The sequence below is a fragment of the Podarcis cretensis genome, assembly GCF_951804945.1.
Source record: "Podarcis cretensis genome assembly, chromosome: 5".
Taxonomy (NCBI): Eukaryota; Metazoa; Chordata; class Lepidosauria; order Squamata; family Lacertidae; genus Podarcis; species Podarcis cretensis.
In genome coordinates, this window is record NC_137174.1 from 21,036,307 (window position 1) to 21,056,572 (window position 20,266).

Sequence of the window (20,266 nt, forward strand, 5' to 3'; positions counted from 1 at the left end):
TATTGCAGCCTAATTTTTCTGCTAGTCCTGAACAGAAACAAAAAGGCCAAGCCTCCTGTCCACCACAAACACTACAGAGTTCCTCCTGATTTCAGAGACTTTACTGGACCTCACCCACTAATGATGTTACCATAGTTTGTAATTGCTTGGTTTGTCTACCCTGCAATGTTCTTCTCTATAATGAATCAAGTGGCACTTCCACCAAGAGTTCTTCTCTAGCTTGGCATATCAAAACAGATTCTAAACAAACACATTCAGCTGACCAGATACATCCAAACCAGGTATAAGCACACAAACATAAGTTCATGAATTTTAGACTTCCTTAATACTCGGTGAAATTCTGGCTGATAGGTGTGAAATGCAGTCTCAAGCAGACTTTTTTGTCTGGGGAATAATATATGAGTAAACCATCTCAAGTTGTTTCCTGTAAATGTTTAGGTGGGTACACTGGATAGCTCAGCCAATAGAACACAAGACTCTTAAACTCAGGGTTGTGGATTTGAGCCCCATGTTGGGTAAAAGATTCATGTGTGGCAGGACTTTGGGCTAGATGACCCTTGTTGTCCCTTCCAGCTCTACAATTCTGTGATGCTATGATAATAAGCCAACTCAGACGTTGAAGGGAGGAAACTAAGCTCCTCTTGTGATGTTTTCTGAGGATGGTGGTAATTGCCGATACAGTTCTGAATAGTGTTCCCTTGTCATTACTGCCCATGTACTTTAGTGACTGTTTTCACAGTCATCAAAGCTAGAAAGATAAAAGCTGGTGATGTTGAATTCCACGTTCATTGCTATTTCCTTGGCTTTGGGGGAGGGCATTCAGAACATGTACAGACCAACTCCGGGCCTTTATTGTAGTTTAGGAAATCAGAGAATATGTACTATTGAGCTCCAGCTCATTTTGGAAGACTGTTTCCAAGGTGCTCTTTGTCTATTTGAATATGTGTCTACCAAATGCCCTGTAAGCCCTGATCTCAGCGAGAGATCCTGGATTTGGCAAGACAAATAACATCTGTTGAAAAATCTTCACACATAAGATTTGCAGGTGCAGAGCCCTAGGCAGCTCTGAGCCTTTGAATCTCTCGTTTGACAGCCTCAGACTCCACTGCCCAGCATTTAACATCTTGAATTTTTCTGCATAGTTTGGTTCTGTGTGCTGTTGCCAGATATGCAAATGAGTTTAATGAAGTGCTAAGAGTCAAAAGCCTGCAGACTAAAAATAAATAATTCCTTGCCAAATGTATCCAACATAGCTGGTCAGAAAATAAATGAAATTTTTGTGTGTGCATGTGGTCCATTTTTAAAAAGCAAATTTGAGACTGCATTCCCCATTAGCTTTTAAACCAAGCTGATGTGTTTTATGATGGGTATTACAATATATAAAATGCGTTGCTCCTCAAGTTCCTGGCTGGCCAGTATGGGAAGCGTCTTGAATAAAGGCAGTCACTATTTCCCCCTGGGAGAACCTACTGAGCTTTTGCGAGAGTTGAAGAGCAACGACTAACACATTGCTTTCAGATACTGTATACCGGTATTTAAAAGCTTTCCCCAGCACCTTACTTGATACCCACACCTTTGTATATTTTCATTGGCATCTCTTAAAGGAATCTCTGTGAACCAGCCCTAAAGGGATATGCTACTACTACTACTACTAATAATAATAATTTATTTATACCCCACCCATTTGGCTGGCCTTCCCCAGCCACTCTGGGTGGCTTCCAACAAAATATTAAAATACAGTAATGCTTCAAGCATTAAAAGCTTCCCTAAACAGGGCTGCCTTCAGATGTCTTCTAAAAGTCTGGTAGTTGTTATTTTTCTCTTTGATATCTGGTGGGAGGGTGTTCCACAGGTGGGGTGCCACTATTGAGAAGGCCCTCTGCCTGGTTCCCTGTAACTTGGCTTCTCGCAGTGAGGGAACCACCAGAAGGCCCTTGGCGCTGGATCTCAGAGTCCAGCCTGAACGATGGGCATGGAGATGCTCCTTCAGATGGGATGCTTCTTCCTCAGTCTTGACCTGAGGGACTCATGTAGTCCTTTGGCTAATCTAAAAGTTCCAAGCCTGAGGATGATCCTCAGAAGAGAAGAATCCCTGCCCCTCCAATTTTTTCTAGCTTTATCAAATCCGTTCTGTCATTTGTTGTATTACCTGAAGAAGGAAGGAACTCCACATTTGCTTCAAGTTTGAGGCTACACATTCCTGGCAGTCCCCCCTTTTCCACCATGAAGGAGGTATATAGTCTTTGAACTGGTCAGGCTTGGGGCATTTCCCTGGGGATTGGTTTCTGGGGCTTTCTGAGAGACTGCAGAACTACTGCACAAGAGGAATTCAATTTTTACCCTGAAATAGATTTGGCCCCCAGTAGACTACCCCCCCCCCTTTTAAAAGAGCCAATTTCCAATGAAAAAAATGGAAACCCACCTAAATACTCCCAGTCATAATGTACTTTAAGCCACATTAGAATACTGAATGCTTCTGTTGCTGGGAAAACCCTCTTGAAGACTGGCCTTGGTCTTTGTGATAACCAATGTTTCATAACATATTTGTGGCTGATTTCTTTAATTTCTACAGAGAGCTTTTAAGCACTTCACTTGCCTCATTTACATTTGAGATATGTGATACTCTTTGCAAAAAAGGCCTATGCTTCACTGGGGCTTAGGATGGGATCATGCCCTGTTTAAAAGTGTTAAGTTGTCATTTAAAAATTGGTTGTGACTGGCTACAAACTTGATGTGTCTGCTTAGTTTGTTGTTCAGTATAAATATTCCTCAAGATAGAAAAGTAATGGAATGATGGTGAGATATGGAGGCAGTTACAAAAGAGAGCAAATATCTCTTGAATCACCATTTAGTAGGCCTGTGTTTTGAGGTTGAGCTATGAAGTAAGGATGGCTTGGAATAGCAAGACGATTTGTTTTTCTTTTATTAAGATTTGCAGTCTTGATTCTTGAGTACACACATGAAACTATCTGCCTCTGCTGAAAGGGAATAATTCTGTCTTCCTTTTGAAGCCTGTTAAACTTTCTGATCAGATAACAGAGAGATCCTGAGTGTATTCCAATTCCTTTTATATTGCCATATAACTTGAATAAAACTAGCAGCAGAGGACCATGCAGAGCTTCTCCTGTCACCACTATAAAGTGTTTAATTGCTGGGTTTTCCTTTTTTGCTAGTTTTTCTCTTATTTATACCTCTTCTACACACTTCTAATGAATATAACTATGTAGTCAGCTTGTTTAGACTGTAATTCCAATTCAGATCCATTTGCCATATCTTATGTTCCCCCTGATCCTGGGCTCATCCAGGTGTGTTGGTATAATCTATGGAGGAAGTCTGCATGAACAAAATCTCCCAACATCCTATGAAGGTAGAGAATGCAATTTGTTCCATTTTGATCAAGCCCACACTGAAGATGAACATTGATCTGTTGGTTCTTGCACAGCAGTGGATTTTAAAGAACTTTTTCTTTCTTTCAAGGAAGACTTTTCTGAGCCAAATGGTGGTGTGTTCTGGTACTGTTCTTGTTGTGGTTTAGCATTCTTGGTATGGTTTGGGTTGTTCTGGCTTAAATTTCAAACCCGGAAGCCACAGCACCATCTTCTGTGCCAATTCTGCATGGAATGTTGCTTTCCGGGCTTGGTTTTTACAGCACTCGGCAAACACATTCTGTACTCAGGCTCAGGCGAAATCATATCTCTTTGTCAGCTCCTGTCCTGCTGATTGTTTAGTGCCACTGAGATTCTTCTCCATGTTTTGTGTGCATGTGCTGTTTCTAGGAGTATGGCTGTTGGAAGAGTTAACTCTAACTGCTGTTATAAAGGTCATGCTTCCAAGGCATCATATCATCATTTCCATGCTGATCTTCAAGAGTTTGCACCGTATTCCATTCTTTTCCCAATGGAACATTAAGACAAAATGGAGTCTCCCAGTTATATTTGATCTCACTTTCTCTCAAACATATTGTCAAAAAATTGAAATCTTTCTTCCCCCCCCCCTTAATATCTCTAGATACAGGTTTGCCAAAATTTCTGTTTCTGTATCCTTCTCTTTTGGTGGCACCTCAGTCTACACTTTCCTTTTTACTTTAAAGCAACTAAATCATATAATATAGTCTCTGGGTTGTTTATTCCCTTTTGCACATATTACATTTACCCTAAGAGCATCCTTGATACCAATTAAACCTTCCTGGACCATCTGTGAACAAGCTCTGAATGTTTCTTCTCCTATGTTTTGTATTTAAGCAAGTTTTATTTCCAAACTACTTATAAATATCACTTTATGATTATTAGTTTAACCACCCTCAGTTTGCAAAACCACATGTGAGATGGGAATCTATTTCTTTGCATCCAGTTTTGCTTTGTGAGACATTTTTACCCCACACAGAGACATGGCAGTGCCATCTATTTGCAGGCCAGTGCTGTGAGAAGCCATATGCTTTGATGGGTTTGATTTCAAAGTCTCTAAGCAAAGGTCTTGATAGCAAATTACATGGAATAATGATATCAGTCACTTTGGTATTATGGATCAGATCACAGATGGGAATGGTTAAAGATGCGTTTGAGTGCCTGCCAGTCTTTCATGAAAGAGGGGATCAAGTGAAATTTTCTATGTGAAGAGCAGAGCTCTCACTTTCCACTGATATTCTTTTTCTCTGTGGAGTTACAAACATGGATACTGGGCTTGCACAGAGCCTTGCTTTGGAACATTCTAGAACTAGGCTCGCGGGTTGGTTGGCAGCCTGCTACCAGCTTAGTTGTGCCACATTCAAGGCTGTGTGGCTGCTGCCTTCCATTTCAGCTTCTTTTGACTGCCACAGTAGTGACCAGAAAGCAAAAATGCTTAGGGTAACCTTGTTAACTATTCAGCATCTGTCAGTTATGAGTGAAGGAAACAAAGGTCTGCATTGCCCTGATGCTAGAAATAAGACCATTTTCCATCCCAAGAGCTCAGTGGAATGATGGACAAGTGCTTCTCTGCTCAATTTGGAATTACCTCAAAATGTTCTTAGAGAACTCACTCTGTCTGTCTCTCATAACAAAATAAGACACACATTCCCCACCCCCCGGTATTTCCCTGGGCATCATAATACTGACAAAACTTTTTTCAGGGGTCTCTAGTGTGTTGCCTTCAGAAATTGGACTACAACAGCTGAGGGCACCAAAATCCTCCTAACTTTGTCGTAGTCCTAGAGAAAAGTTTTCAAACTGCCCCCCTCAAGCTGTAGGGAACATCCTGAGACATTGGAATAAGGGGGCTGTGAAAATAGTCTGCAATAAGAATGGTAGCTCATTTATGTGCAGGGTGGGAGAGGATTTGTGAATCTGAGGCACACTTCCTTACCTCATGTGAGCCAGTCCTATGAGTATGGAGCATCTAAGATCAACTTATAATATGCGGTGTCTAGTGCATTGAGTGAGAATTGCTGGCTATATACAGTGGTACCTCGGGTTAACTTAATTCGTTCTGGAGGTCTGTTCTTAACCTGAAACTGTTCTTAACCTGAGGTACCACTTTAGCTAATGGGGTCTCCAGCTGCCACCGCTGCACAATTTCTGTTCTCAGCCTGAAGCAAAGTTCTTAACCCGAGGTACTATTTCTGGGTTAGCGGAGTCTGTAACCTGAAGTGTATGTAACCTGAAGTGTATGTAACCTGAGGTACCACTGTACTATAAATAATCTCATCTTTGAAACTATTAAAAAGAAACATAAATGTTGGAAATGTAAAGAGACTGAAGGTACATTCTTTCACCTTTGGTGGACGTGCCCAAGGATTAAGACCTTCTGGGAGATGATCTATAATGAAATGAAAAAAGTATTTAAATATACCTTTCTGAAGAAACCAGAGGCCTTTCTCCTGGGCATGGTCGACCAATTGGTGCCAAAGAAGGACAGAACTTTCTTTATGTATGCTACAATAGCAGCAAGAATACTTATTGCAAAGTATTGGAAGACACAAGATTTACCCACCCGGGAAGAATGGCAGATGAAGGTGATGGACTATATGGAACTGGCGGAAATGACTGGCAGAATCCGAGACCAGGGAGAAGAGTCGGTGGAGGAAGATTGGAGGAAATTTAAAGACTATTTACAGAAACACTGTAAAATTAATATCTGTTAGAAGGATGTTGGAACAATATTATATGATTTTAGCAGGAAGGATATAAAGGATTTGGGAATAACTGACTGTTAATTGGTGAAAGGAGGAAAAGTAAAGCTACATTATATTAAGACAATTTACAGGACAAAAAATTTAAAAGAGGGAAAGGATTTGCTGAAATAGATAATAGACCTAGAATACAAAAAAGGGAGGTGTGAGGAGGTCAAGGAAATAAGCTAATGAAAGAATGGTAATGAGGAGATCTGATGCATTTTCTTTTTTGTGTTTTTGTTTTTGTTTAATGGGTTTTATTTTTCTGTTTTTTTCCTCCTCTTTTTTATATTGTGGTGTGTTTTTTTGTTTTTGTTTAATGTGGTATGTTTATTTTTTCTTTCTGTATTTGTTGAAACTTTAATAAATATTATTAAAAAAAGAAACTATTAAAAAGAAACAGAAGCATTTCCAATAATAAATACTTTTTTCAGGGTTGATTAGTACAGGGAGAGAACACACCAGGTACAGTGGTACCTCGGGTTACAGACGCTTCAGGTTACAGACACTTCGGGTTACAGACTCTGCTAACCCAGAACTAGTACCTCGGGTTAAGAACTTTACTTCAGGATGAGAACAGAAATTGCGTGCCAGCGGTGCAGCGGCAGTGGGAGGTCCCATTAGCTAAAGTGGTACTTCAGGTTAAGAACAGTTTCAGGTTAAGAACAGACTTCCGGAATGAATTAAGTTCTTAACCCGAGGTACCACTGTATTTCTCTACTTTTGCAATAAACTTGGTTTAGAAGATCAGCTAGAACAGAAGTGATTTTTGAGCTGCGGCTCTTTTGAGGTTAACTTTCTCCCCATTGGCGAACCAGATCCTGTATTTAGTGTGAAGTGTGCAATTCCTGAGTCATGCGTTCTTCATAAATCTGAAGTGTAAAAAACCTGGCCCAGTTGTCGCTAAATAGAGGTGAACAGAAATGAGCTATGGGGGTGTCAGTTGCAAGAAACATTATTATTTATTTTTAAAAAGCTGTTTTGGAGAATATTTAAAAAAAGAAGTTAAGAAAAAGAAGTTCAATAATGTGATATTTGTTTATAAATAGTGTTTAGAAAACTTTGGACAAATATCTGCTCACATAAAAGGCAACATGTGCCTAACAGCTATATTAGTAAAGCCCTTTTGGACATTCTGCTTTGCATTCATAGGCACAGTGAGCTTGTCGGAGGAGTGGGGGCCAAGGTGGGGAGAGTGATATAACACAAGACAACCTCTTGGGATTGAAATAGGCCACAACTTTTGTTGATTACAGATGTCAGTAGGCTTTGACAAAGGCATTGGCTATGTATCCAGAATAATCTAAACCGCCTGCTGATTGATTGTACGTTAGGGTCACAGGGTTAAGGATCACCTTATGATGTATATCAGAGAGGTATTGGCACTATGGGGACTGGAGCACCTCCCCCTGCACCCACTTTCCTGGGGGTAACTTAAGCCTGCCCCTCTCCACCTTGACTAAGAATCCAACTCAATGCCTTATTCACCAAGTTGTGGCAGTTGCTATGTGTTAGGTGAAAAAACCCCAGACAGGCCCAATTTGTCTGGAGTGGAAATTCCTGCCCGGCCCCGAAAATGGCAGCTGGGATTTCCATAGCAACCTTATACCCCTGACCTGCCCGCTTACATTTGGGCAGGGCTCAACATTCTGCACAGGGAGGAAGAGTGGGAAATCTGGCTCAGACTTGACTGTGCCCAGACCTGGCAGCTCTCTTAAATGTCCAAGGAGTGGACCTAAGTGAAGGCAGGAGGGGAAAGTCCTCACTCCAGTCCTCTGCTTGAGACCCATCCTCTGGCCCACCCATGATTGGCTGGATCCATGGGCAGGTTCCCATCAGTCTCATTGACCAGCAGAGGCGGCCATGACACCCCCTGCTAGCCATCTGGCGATTGCCCGGCTTAGTCATGGGCCGTGCCATGCCACGGCCGCCACCACTTCCCACATAGGAGGTAAGTGGACTTCTGTGCTGGTCAGCATAGAAGCAGGACTGCACTGAGTAGCTCTGCCCATAGGCTTCACACAAAGTACCACCATCTATAGTGATGGAGCCTTCATGTATACATAAACATGATGCCTCCATCACAATAGTCAGGCTCTTAATGTGACTGCTAGGGGGCAGAAATACTCTGTGTGTCCCCACTTCTGTCTCGACCAACACAGGAGCAAGAACGTCAGCTTAAATGTATTTTCATAGAGAATCTGAACCATTTTAGTAATTTGATGAAGACTTGGGGGCTGGCTTAGATGGAGTGAGGACTCTTTTGGGAGATTCTGTAGGAGAGCACCGTTCTGTGCATAAGTTTCCTTGATGGGTGAAGACCCAGAAAAAAGATCCATTCCAAATTAAGTGCATGTTTAAATGTTTGATTTGTCAGATACAGGCAATGAATGACAAATCATGGTTCAGTTACATCTAGCAGTCTTTTGGTTCATAATGTTTGAACTAGACATGGGGTAGCTGTCTAAATCTGTGATGGACAACTGGTGGCTTGTGAGCTGGGTGGAGCGGAACAAAATTGTACTGGGCTCTTAATCTTTAATCAGGGTGGGTTAAAAAGATTGCCTGTTGGCTCACCTGAAAGGAAAATAAAAAAATTCCCAGCCATTTGTTACTTCTGTCTCCGATTGATGGGGAAATCTGCAGAAAGAGCTAAATACTATTTTGGGAACTACTAGATGAACTAGGTGCTACACTTATGATATGGGATAGTTCCAACATTCTTGCTGATAATTGCTGGCAACTGCTAAGGATGGAAAGAACTGTGTACTATTTAATGAGTATCTGCTAGTGATTAAAAGCTATTCTCCTTGAGTTTTAACAGCTCCTGCAATGATTCCATACACACACACTCTGTAAATAATTGTAGCTTAGTTTTCGAATCGAATAACCTTTTTAATAGTCATTCAAGAAATATACCCAGCTTCTAAAGATAATTAGCCACCAATTTATTAAATTTACTAACCATGTAATACGCCAACATCTTCTTAATTAGCTAGTCTTGCAAAATGCCAATAAATGTGTTTAATGATAATTTGCAATAGCACAGGGTTGCATCCTTAATGAATCTAAAGCATAGACTTTTTGTTCAGCCATCTAAAATAGCTAATAGCAATAAGTGCCCTGACCTTTTAAAAACTATGTTAGAGTACAGCCTCCACTGTCCCTAAACCCCTCACTTTGTAGCATTATCGCTTTATATATCTGAGATGGCTGCTGAGGAACTGATTTATAGAGTGGGCCTGGTCTTTTTATATTATTATTATTATTATTGTTATTATTGTTATTATTGTTATTATTATTATTATGTGTTCAACTTGTGTGTTTTTGTAGTCTTTTAATGTATTTGTGTCTGGAGAAGGATCTAACATGTTTACAGTGTATTTCCCTGAATAGCCTATTCCCGGTCTGCCATCAAAAACTGAATAAACAGAAAATTTAATGAAAGCAAATAGGACCCTTGTTTTAGTAGGGGTGGTTCAAAATTCCCCCATACTGATAAACTGATACTAGTGCTATTTGCAGGCCCAGGGGCAGTACCCCAACTTCACCAGGTGCAGATGTGTTGTAGGTAAAAATGAATTCAGGACAGTTTATTGGGATTGAAATAACCACAAGAATTGATTACATACCCTTCAAGTGTCCTGATTTTCCAGGGACAGTTCTGGAATTATGAAAGCCATCCCGGCTTTTGATTTGATCCTGGAATGTCCCTATTTCCCTTGCCAGTGCTGCCATTGCTGAGCTCGTGAAGGAAGATGAGCCGGTGTTTGTCTCAGACGTACCTTTAAGAGACGATTGTGTGTTTTCTTTTGTCTTTGTTTTTATTTAGACTAGCTTCTTTTACCTTATTGCATTATGAAAAAAAACTTTAATAAACTCCTATTTAAAAGGAGCAAATTAAAATAGAACTTTTTCTTCTGATCCCCTGCTGAGCAAAATATCACCAAATGCATATTTGAAACGAATGTATTGAAGTCCTGTATTCTATTGGATTACTGAGATAATGTATGTAAGGTGCCTTAAATACTTGGAATGTGCTAAATGGGTATTGTTTGCTACTACTATCAGGTCACATACATTGCCAAACCAGTGCTCTCAAAACCTTGTTTTCCATTCCAATATACTATTTTTTAAAAATTATCCCCTGCTCCCCCTGACACACACACATCCCTCACAGAAATAGCCAGTTTTGCCTATATTTAAATACCGTATAAAGAAATATATATATATTTATCATGCAGAGATTAATATGTCCTGTAGTTGCACACATGAGAGGCAGAGCTGTAATGGAGAGTAAGAGAATCAGCCTCAAAATAACTTATAAGTAACATTTAAGGCATGGAAAACCTTGAACCTGAGCGTCTTTCTTCCTTTCCAAGCTGTTTTGGGAAGCAATCAAGCTATTACTTACTTAGCTTGTGCTCTACATTTTTCACTAATGTGGGAGCTGCTGCTAGTTTTTTTGTACATTTTTGTAATGTTGTCGATATTGCGATGCAAGGCTGGTTCTTGCACACACTTGCATACTTGTTCATTGGGCATGTGTGAAGGAGCCATCACTGAATTAATGCCACAGATGGAACTTTCATATGGCTTCACAACTCTGCAAACAAAATGCTTTTCAACGGACTTGGCTCCCATTTGGCTACAAGTCAAGTGCTGAGTCATTTGCCCAGTTAATGCATCTGGTGTTCCCCCAGAAGGCAGGATTAATGTGCAAGCATCAATTATATTCACGTCTGTGTCCACCAGAAGCTGTGCACATGGGGCCTCTGCACATGAACTGAATCATTACATGAGCGTACATGTGAGATGTCCCATCGATGGTGATGTAAATCAAAGCATCCAAAGGCTGCCTAATCTGCTAGTTCTTGACCTACTTGGATAGGAAATGGGACTAATTCATAACAATACAGATCTTTCATTTAATTAGATACGTTCTAAAGAGACTGGGCAGACCTCTCAGTTGTGATACTGTGCATCATCTTCACATTTTGCAATACAGGTCTTGGCTCAAAAACATACTAACACCCACATAAAAATGCACATTTTAGGCTATTTTAAACAAGAAGTGAATTTTGTACAGTTTTTAAAAAGTTGTAGATTGCAGATAGAGGATAGAACAGACTCATAAATGAATACTTTCAAAACTGAGATGGAAAACTTATTTCCATCTCTAGGTGAGGACAGTACTATGATTAGTTGAATTTGTCAAAGGTTTTTCTCAGTTTGGGTCCAACCCATAATTTTCACATTTTTTTTGCTGTTGAGGCTCAAATCCATATTTGAGGGCTTTTACAGAGCCGAGAAAAGGCTTAGATGAAAAATAAAATGTGGAGGGAACTTTTGAAAGCAAATTTTAAAACAGTTATGGGTGGCTTGTTTTTTAATAGTGGCAGCTGACCGTAATTTATCATCTTGGCCAAGAAAGTAATGCCATTCAGTTTCCACAGCCTGTGATTTATAGGGAGATGTTTTCATGAGAAAAAGAATAATTAGATTAGTGCATGGAGAAGAAAAGGTAAATACACTTCTTTGACTCCAAGTTTCTCAAGGTTGGTGCCCTCCAGATGTTCTGGTCCAGGGGTGCCAACCTGAATAAAATATTAGGGGAACCCCACCCTGCATAATTAGTCACATGATGCAACACATTCACACTGTTTGAATGGCAATGCCCATCAACTTGTGGGCACACCCACAAATATATTTTGGACTACAGTTCCCATGCGCCTCAGCCAGTACAGCTGGTGACCAGGAAATTATGGAAGTTGTAGTTCAAAGCAGCAGGAGAGCACCAGGCTGGGTGTAAACAGAGAAGTTATAGATATTACTTTTGAAAGATGAAAGTATTCCTGATGCCTTCTGATACTAACATGCCCTTCAAGTAAGAATGGTGAAGGTTTGACAGGAATAGTGTAAATTTATTCCTCAATATATTTGCTCATCAGGAAGGCACAGGTTTCCTATTCTTGAACTCTCATGTGCTCTCTTATGATTACTAAATTCTGAACTGATGTTTTATATCATGCACCCCCAGCCTTCGGCCCTCCAGATGTTTTGGACTACAATTCCCATCATCCCAGACCACTGGTCCTGTTAGCTAGGGATCATGGGAGTTGTCGGCCAAAACATATGGAGGGCCGCAGGCTGGGGATGCCTGTTTTATATTTTAACATTTAAAAGAATGAGAATAGGTCTTTTGCAGTTCCTACATGGTCTTTGCTTTATTGAAGAAAACCTGAAATTGTGTACACAGTAATTGACTATTGCAGCCAGACCAAGGGCCTGGAAGTGAGGCATAAAGTTGAAATGTGATGCTGTCTAGGAGGGTAGGGCAGAGACTTGTGTGTGACATCTTGTGCTAGGATGCAGATGAGCAGCGGTAGTTGGGGAGCGGGAAAGAAGCAAAGCAGGCAAACCTCTCAATCCAAGCAAAAAACAAATCCCCTGCCAGAAAGTATGGGAAAGAGGACATGCTGCTGATGCCCTCCACCAGGGGCAGACTTTGGTAATCTTTCATAATATGGCACCCTCTGTGAGCCCGAACCTTTGTGTCCCCAAATAGATCTTCTCAGTTACGGATCTTCTCAATTTTGTGGCCTTTTGGCTCGGGGGAACTGTTCACACCACCCTAAATCCAGCACTTTCCTTTTGCTGGTGCCAGACTCTGCTACGGGAGAGATAAGAGTGAAAAAGACTCTCTTCCCCCACTGAATTGTATTTAGATGACTATGGCCTCTTAGCGTGCAGCAAGGCTAGAGCTAGGAATGCAGCTTCCTGGCATTTTTATGTGTTTATTTTTGGTCTGTTGATTTTGATGTAACTCTGTACTTCTTAGTTCAGATTATTTTCTTGTAACTACTGAATTTATACTATGCTTATTTGAATTGTAGCAAGTTGTCTTTTCAAATGCAATGTTTTGAACATTTCCTGTGGACCACTTTGGGGACAGCATTACAGTGGTACCTCGGGTTAAGTACTTAATTCGTTCTGGAGGTCCGTACTTAACCTGAAGCTGTTCTTAACCTGAAGCACCACTTAGCTAATGGGGCCTCTTGCTGCTGCTGCGCCGCTGGAGCACAATTTCTGTTCTCATCCTGAAGCAAAGTTCTTAACTTGAAGGACTATTTCTGGGTTAGCGGAGTCTGTAACCTGAAGCGTATGTAACCTGAAGCGTATGTAACCCGAGGTACCACTGTACTGTGGAAAAGGCATATATAAACTATACTGAAATGGAGAACTGGAGAAGAAGGCCGGAAACTTAGAATCCAGCAACAGAAACTTGAAAAGGAGATGTGGCAAGGAGAGAGGATGCTCTTTCCTATCACAAAGCACGAGGGAGAAAGTGAGTAATACTACTTGCCAAATGGAGATATTTTAAAACTGGGGGTGAGTCACAAGACTGCGATCCATGGTTCGCATTGAGCCAACAGTCTGCACAAGACCAAGAGAAAGGAAACAGAACAGAAAATAGCTAATGGTCTCTAGATAAAGGGAAAATGATTGCTCCATGACTGCCCTCACCCCAGTTCTAGTTCTTGACTTTTTTCTTTTTGGCGATACTGGGTTTATTATTATTATTTATTTATTTTGCAAGAAGCCGGCATGCAGCTTCAGAAAGATGAGAGTCTACATGAGGTTATTCCTCAGGTGGCCTTGTGTGTCTGATTCTATTATGAGATTTAAAAATAACTACAACAAATGTTCACATGGTGTTTTTTACACAAGAGAGGCTTAGCTGTTGACCATTCAGTAGAGAACAAGTTCCATGCAATAGGGTACTTAGGGAGGCAAAATGTCCCATGAGCCTCTGAGTGCTTGCTACTTTTGTCACTATGCCCTTATGTCTGCAGCCTAGATTGTAACTATACTGGATTATAACCATACAATCCCCCTCCTCTTCAAAGAAGTCCTCACTGTTATTGGTGATACTGTCAATGCAAAGCAAAGGAATTGTCCTTTGCATGGTAAAATCTCACTGGCTGCATAACAATTTCACTATTTCCAAGGTTATCTCCATAAACGTGCACTGGGTATAATTACCGGTAAGCTTTAGTGATGCCACCATTAATTTTATTCTCCATGAGCATCTCAACAAGTGATTGAATAAGGCCTCTTATTAGATCTGTGGGGGGAAAGATGGTTCAACATGCGATCCACACAATGATTGAGAATTGCATTATATGATTTACAGTATGCATGTTTACTCAGGGATGTGTGAGGAATTCAATACTGGTGATTTCTGGTGCGAACCGGCCTGATCTTCCCCTCTTGGACTAATGTGCAAATCAGAACTTAATTATCCAACAGTTTTCACACTTCCTCAGCAGCTTAAACATACAAAAATATGTTTAGAAATACTGTTTTGAGTGCTAATATATTTACAAAATGCACATTTTAATATAATTGTTTTCTGGGGGGGGGGGTTGGCAGATAAATACAGAAATGGGACAGAATGGATGGAAAAGAAACACAGGTAAGAAATAGATTAATAAATCACCCATCTTGACTTGGAAGTAAGTCTCACTGTGGGTATTACTCACTAGGATTGCAAGCCATAGGCACTTTGTCCAACTGTGTGCATAATGTGTAATGATTTTTACATTGTCTTTCAATGAAAAGTGCTAGATGTGATGCCAGTACAGTGGTACCTCGGGTTACAGACACTTCGGGTTACAGACTCCGCTAACCCAGAAATAGTACCTCGGGTTAAGAACTTTGCTTCAGGATGAGAACAGAAATCGTGCTCCAGCGGCGCAGTGGCAGCAGGAGGCCCCATTAGCTAAAGTGGTACCTCAGGTTAAGAACAGTTTCAGGTTAAGAACGGACCTCCAGAACGAATTAAGTTCTTAACCCGAGGTACCACTGTATAGAAAGACAGATATTTTCATGAAAGTTGCTGGAAAGGATTTGCATTTCTGTTTGCCTACATCTTTAAATCTTGCCATATTTATGATTTAAAGTGAAGGTGTGATTTAACACACACAAACACACAGGATCCCAGTGGCATTCCCCCCCCCCCGCTAGATCATGGCTCTCTGTTTAAATAATGAAAAGGGGCAGAATAGCTCATGAGGTTAGCAATTACTTAGGGGTTTTTTAAAATTTTGTTTTACCTCTACTTGGAAAAAGCAATTTGTTTTCACCTGACAGCTGTTTAGCATGTTGTGTGTTCAATGGTTTGATGGTTTTTGGCAGGTTTCTAGTGGGCAGCTGTCCATGCCACACAGTTGGTGCTCGTGTTGACAATCTAGCTCCCATTGTGAAAGGAATGAATTGGGTGTGGGGACTGAACAGCTCATCCCTTTACCCCAGTGTTACCATGTAGATAGAATTTGGCAGTCAGAGCATAGGAGGCGGATTGTGTTCCTTCTGTGCATGTTGTACATAATTCTAGTCGCAGTGAAAGAAGTCAGTCTCCAGAGCAATATCAATTCAAGCATCTTCCTTTGCACAATAATATTGCCTTGAATATTTATTTATATCTGAGATATAATACAGCATTCTCTCACAAAACAACTTTCCTGTAGAAGCTATTTGCCTAATCATACCAGTGCTTTTATTTATTTATGCTACCTATTCTCCATGGAGCTCAGGATTAGAAATCATAGAATCCCAGAGTTGGAAGGGATTGTGAGGATCATCTAGTCCAGCATTGCTGGAATCTTTTGTCCAATGTGGGGCATGAACCCATGATCCTGAAATTAAGAGTCTCAGGCTCTACTGACTGAGGATGGTGCGCAAGGTTTTACCACCTCCCCCCCCCAATCCCTCCCCACTCCCCAGTTATTATCTTGAGGAGAGTGACTGACCCAGTGAGTCTTACTGCCAAACAAGAATTTTAACAAAGGATTCCCTCATCCTTTGGCTGCACTATATCTTTAAAGCACATTCAAAGCACACTTTTCCTCTTCAAAGGTCCTGGACACCATAGTTTGTTAAAGATTGCTGGGAACAGGGCTGGATTTAGGTTTGATGAGGCCCTAAGCTACTGAAGGTAATGGGGCCCTTTATATGTTCAGCTGTCCTTTGTCAACAACAAATTGTCGCTGTTTTTTGTGTTGCATATACAGTGGTACCTCGGGTTACAAACGCTTCGGATTACAAACGCTTCAGCTTACAGACTCTGCTAACCCAGAAATAGTATCTCGGGTTAAGAACTTTACCTCAGGATGAGAACAGAAATTGTGTGGTGGCGGCTGCGTGGCGGCAGCGGGAGGCCCTATTAGCTAAAGTGGTACCTCAGGTTAAGAACAGTTTCAGGTTAAGAATGGACCTCAGAAACAAATTAAGTTCTTAACCAGAGGTACCACTGTATGCTATATGGTGATTTATGGACCTAATAGGTATCTAAAGCCATTTGCACATGTTGCCATGCAACCAGTCCATGCAGAGTGTAGGCACCCTATATATGGAAATGAGCAAACCAGTGATATTTTAGGGAGCGGGATAGCAGGCAGGGCCCATTACTTACATCATAGGAACCTACACAACACAAAACACTGTTGCTGTATGTAGGTTTTATTTTATTTAGTTTTTTATCTTATATTTTGGAAATGTACATCCAGGGTTTTTTTCCCTTAAAATTTTTTGGGGGCCTCCAAGAGAGTGGGGCCCTAAGCTATAGCTTGTTTAGCTTATACGTAAATTATAACTTGTTGAAGGGTAAACAACAGCAACCAGAACTCTTTGAGATGGGAAATGAGCTTTAAAAGTACAGGGTGGAATTCAACATGACACCCTTCCAGTCACTCCATTTGTGGAAGCATTCCTGCTTGCCAGATGGAATGATCGCATCCATGTGCTGTGTTCTGAGGGTTCTCCTGACATCCCCCTCCAAGCTGATTTGGGGGGGCACATAGGAGAGGAGAGGGGGAGAAAGCCCATTGTGTAAGCAGAAGTCCTTCATCAGGCTTTCACTTACAGCAAGATAGCAAGAGAAGCAGGTGGGGGAGGTAGTGGTTAACACGAACCTAGATATATTCCCTTTTCTCTCTAACAAAGTATGTCCTTATTTATTTTTGTCGTATCTACCTAAGACCAAAACAAACCAACATAATACATTGTCTGTTGGGAATAAAGGTAACTAAGTCAATTGCACATGTCACAGGCAACAATGATACCTATTTAATGCTGCTTAAAAACAATGCGATTTTAAGTAGGGAACAGAATGCATAATCTAATTCTACACATGATGTGCAACTGCGATCTGGAAAGTTTGAAAGTGGCATCGCCAAATTCTCAGCCCATACTCTTCCTACCTTGGGATACTTGAGGAATCTAGTTATTGCAGATTCCTGTGCAAAATGTAGGAATGGATGGACCAGCTCATTCCTGTTCTGTATCAGTTTTGCATATGCTCAATGTATCCTGCTTTTTGTGAATTTTTCAAAGCACATGAAACTTTCATATATAAATAGTTCCCATTTTAGCATATTTCCCAGTGTGCTTCCCCCTAAAACAGCACATTTTTGTGCATTTTAAAACTGTACTTGTACCACAGAATTTGTATAAGTCTGTCATCAAGTTGACAGGTGTATTCTGATCTGCATATAAATCCAGAGCCAGCAAATTAGGTAGGTTTAGAATATGGACCATACAAATTTCTTCTCCATCCTTAGCTAAATAACCCAATACTTATATAGGTAAGATAGGAATTTAGCTACCCTTTTCTTAATCCCACCAATATTTGAGGGTAATCGCCATTCAAAATACAGGCCAGTGTAACAAATCTCATTGCTTTTTCAATTGTTAGGCTATTTTTTTTAATATGTAAGCCGTTTTTTGGAACAGTTCAAAGTGGTATGTAAAATATTCTAAACAAACAGAAACAGTCCATTATGAATCTGACATGTCTACAGTGAATGCCCGCCTGTGGAAGCAAAGGACCATTTTTAAAAGCTAAGCCATTAAAACAAGAATACTACTTGCTGAGACAGCACCATTCTGTTCAGCTGCACAGCATGACCCAGCAAAAGAACCATCAACAATTGGTATTTGGCCTGCCAAGGAGAAAGAATCACTAGGAACCAAATGTTTGACCCTTTAGGCATAGTTTGGAAGAATTATGAACTAGGAACAAAGCAAAACCTGCTTACAATATTCAAAGATAATACCCTATTTAATTGAGCAACGGGCCACCAGCAGGTGGGGAAACCCAAATTTTAATGCTTCTTTTCAAAGCCTAGTTTTTAGATGGCAACTCTCACTGTGCAGCTCACACCAGGTGTTGCTGTTATCTTATTTTAAAAAATGCTTCAGTACCACTGCAGTATAGATGTTAGAGCAAGGCTAAGCTAGAGAAAAGGCACACAAACAGATGGGCTGCAATTTGCACAGGGGTTTTTTTGGAAAGCCACGGCAAGAAAGGGGAATGGCTTTTGTGTGTGTGTGCAGCTGAAACAGAGGGATGAAAGATGGTGGTTCCTCTAAGCATCTAGACTAATTTGAATAGGGCTTGTGTTGCTGGCACACTGGTACACTGGTTTAGTAGGTCAGGTAGAAGACAGGCATGTGAAGAGAGTCAGAGCTCAGTGGGAGATCACATTATTTGCATGCTTGGTGACTGAGGTTCCATTCTTTACATTTCCACTTTAAAGAAGGATCCTAGTGACAATCATCAACATCATGATTCATGACTCAAACCTGAGCAGCCTGGAGTTATTAATACAATTTAAGAGATCAGGGCTAGCAAAGAACTTTGCTTAACCCCTAGGAGGCCTACGTAGGCAATACTTGACTAGATGGACCAGTGGTTTGAGCCTTTAGGAGGCAACTTTGTATGCTTGCATAGGTGGTGCCATGTGTGTTGGAAAGAATTAGCTCTTGTTTCAAGACAAGTGATTATTCACAGACTCTCCAGTTGTCCATATTTTTCAGGGACAGTCCTGGTTTCTGATTCGATCTTGGAATGTTCCGCTTTTCCTTAGGACGTTACCAGTGCTTTTTTCTGGAGGGAAGCAGGGGGGTGCATACCCCTAAACATTTTGTGAATCTAAGTTTTCCTCATTGAGGGGCAGTATTTCAATATGAGTAGGAAAATGAGAGTACCCCTAAACATTTTTTTTTAGAAAAATAGCACTGGACGTCCCTATTTTCATCTAAGAAATGTTGAGGGTATGGAGTTATGGAGCCAAATAAAAGAATAAAATTATTATTATTGTGGAATAGGGCATCCCTATTTTCATTGGAGAAATGTTGGAGGGTATATATTCAGGAACTCTTGTCTGTTGTCAGTTTATTAGTTCTCTGCACAACAGTCCTATATAATAAACAAAATGGACGTAGATTTTCTAGAAATGTGGGACCTAGTTCTGCATAAACATGCACAAAACTGAGCTGTACATGCCTCTGCACTTGCTGGCATTTGATTTTCAGTAAATGGTTTTTGGATTAGGCTGCAAGGTACTGCAAGCTGTGACTTTATGGGAAGAACAAACAATCTGCGCGTTATTTCTCATTTCATTTGGGTAATTGGTCCCTCCACTGAGCTTCAGGCCACACAACATTTTGGAACAACTGTTTTATACTGTAAAACCACATGCTGGCATAAGAACATGTGTTCTGCATACCTAGAACAAGTCAAGTTAAAATGTCATGAATACTTGAAACCAGTGTTTCCCAAACTTGGCTCTCCAGCTGTTTTTGGACTACAGTTCCTATCATCTCTGACCACTGGTCCTGCTAGGTAGGGATAGTGGGAGTTGTAGTTCAAAAACAGCTGGAGACCCTAGTTTGGGAAACACTGCTTTAAACTATATATGATAGTGAACCAGAATGAAGCAGTTCACATTCAAACTGTTACGGACAAGTTTCCAATGAAGTGTCAACGAACAATGAATGAACAGATATAGTATATAGAACCACATATTTAGTCAAGACAGAAAAGGGGCATTAGAGGGATTTTTAAAAACAAACTTTGTAAAAAGATTAAAAAGTCTATGGAGAAATGGAAAGTGAATCTTGACTTGTGGAGAATTAAATACACCCTTCTATTTCCATAGGAAATACCTATTATTGTGTGTTTAAAAGAGACTTTATCTGTGCGAAGACTAGGACATGTGATTGTGTGCTGATCAAGCCCCACCTGCTATGGGGATCCAGCCCCCAAGAAGT

At 40.6% G+C, this 20,266-nt stretch overlaps 2 protein-coding genes across 4 annotated transcripts in view; one reads left to right on the plus strand and one right to left on the minus strand.

Annotated features, from left to right (window-relative positions):
* RASGEF1A (RasGEF domain family member 1A) overlaps positions 1 to 20,266 on the minus strand; it is a 224,869-nt gene that overhangs the window by 178,095 nt on the left and 26,508 nt on the right. The window lies entirely within an intron of this gene.
* The window catches only part of LOC307215928 (uncharacterized protein), a 231,283-nt gene that overhangs the window by 166,756 nt on the left and 44,261 nt on the right, over positions 1 to 20,266 (plus strand). For 2 of the 3 annotated variants that reach the window (XM_079975762.1, XM_079975763.1), the window contains exon 4: positions 14,585 to 14,627. The exons of the other annotated variant lie outside the window; for it this stretch is intronic. In XM_079975762.1, coding sequence (XP_079831888.1) covers positions 14,585 to 14,627 — 43 coding nt within the window. The remainder of the gene's footprint in view (positions 1 to 14,584; positions 14,628 to 20,266) is intronic. 3 annotated transcript variants of the gene reach the window in all.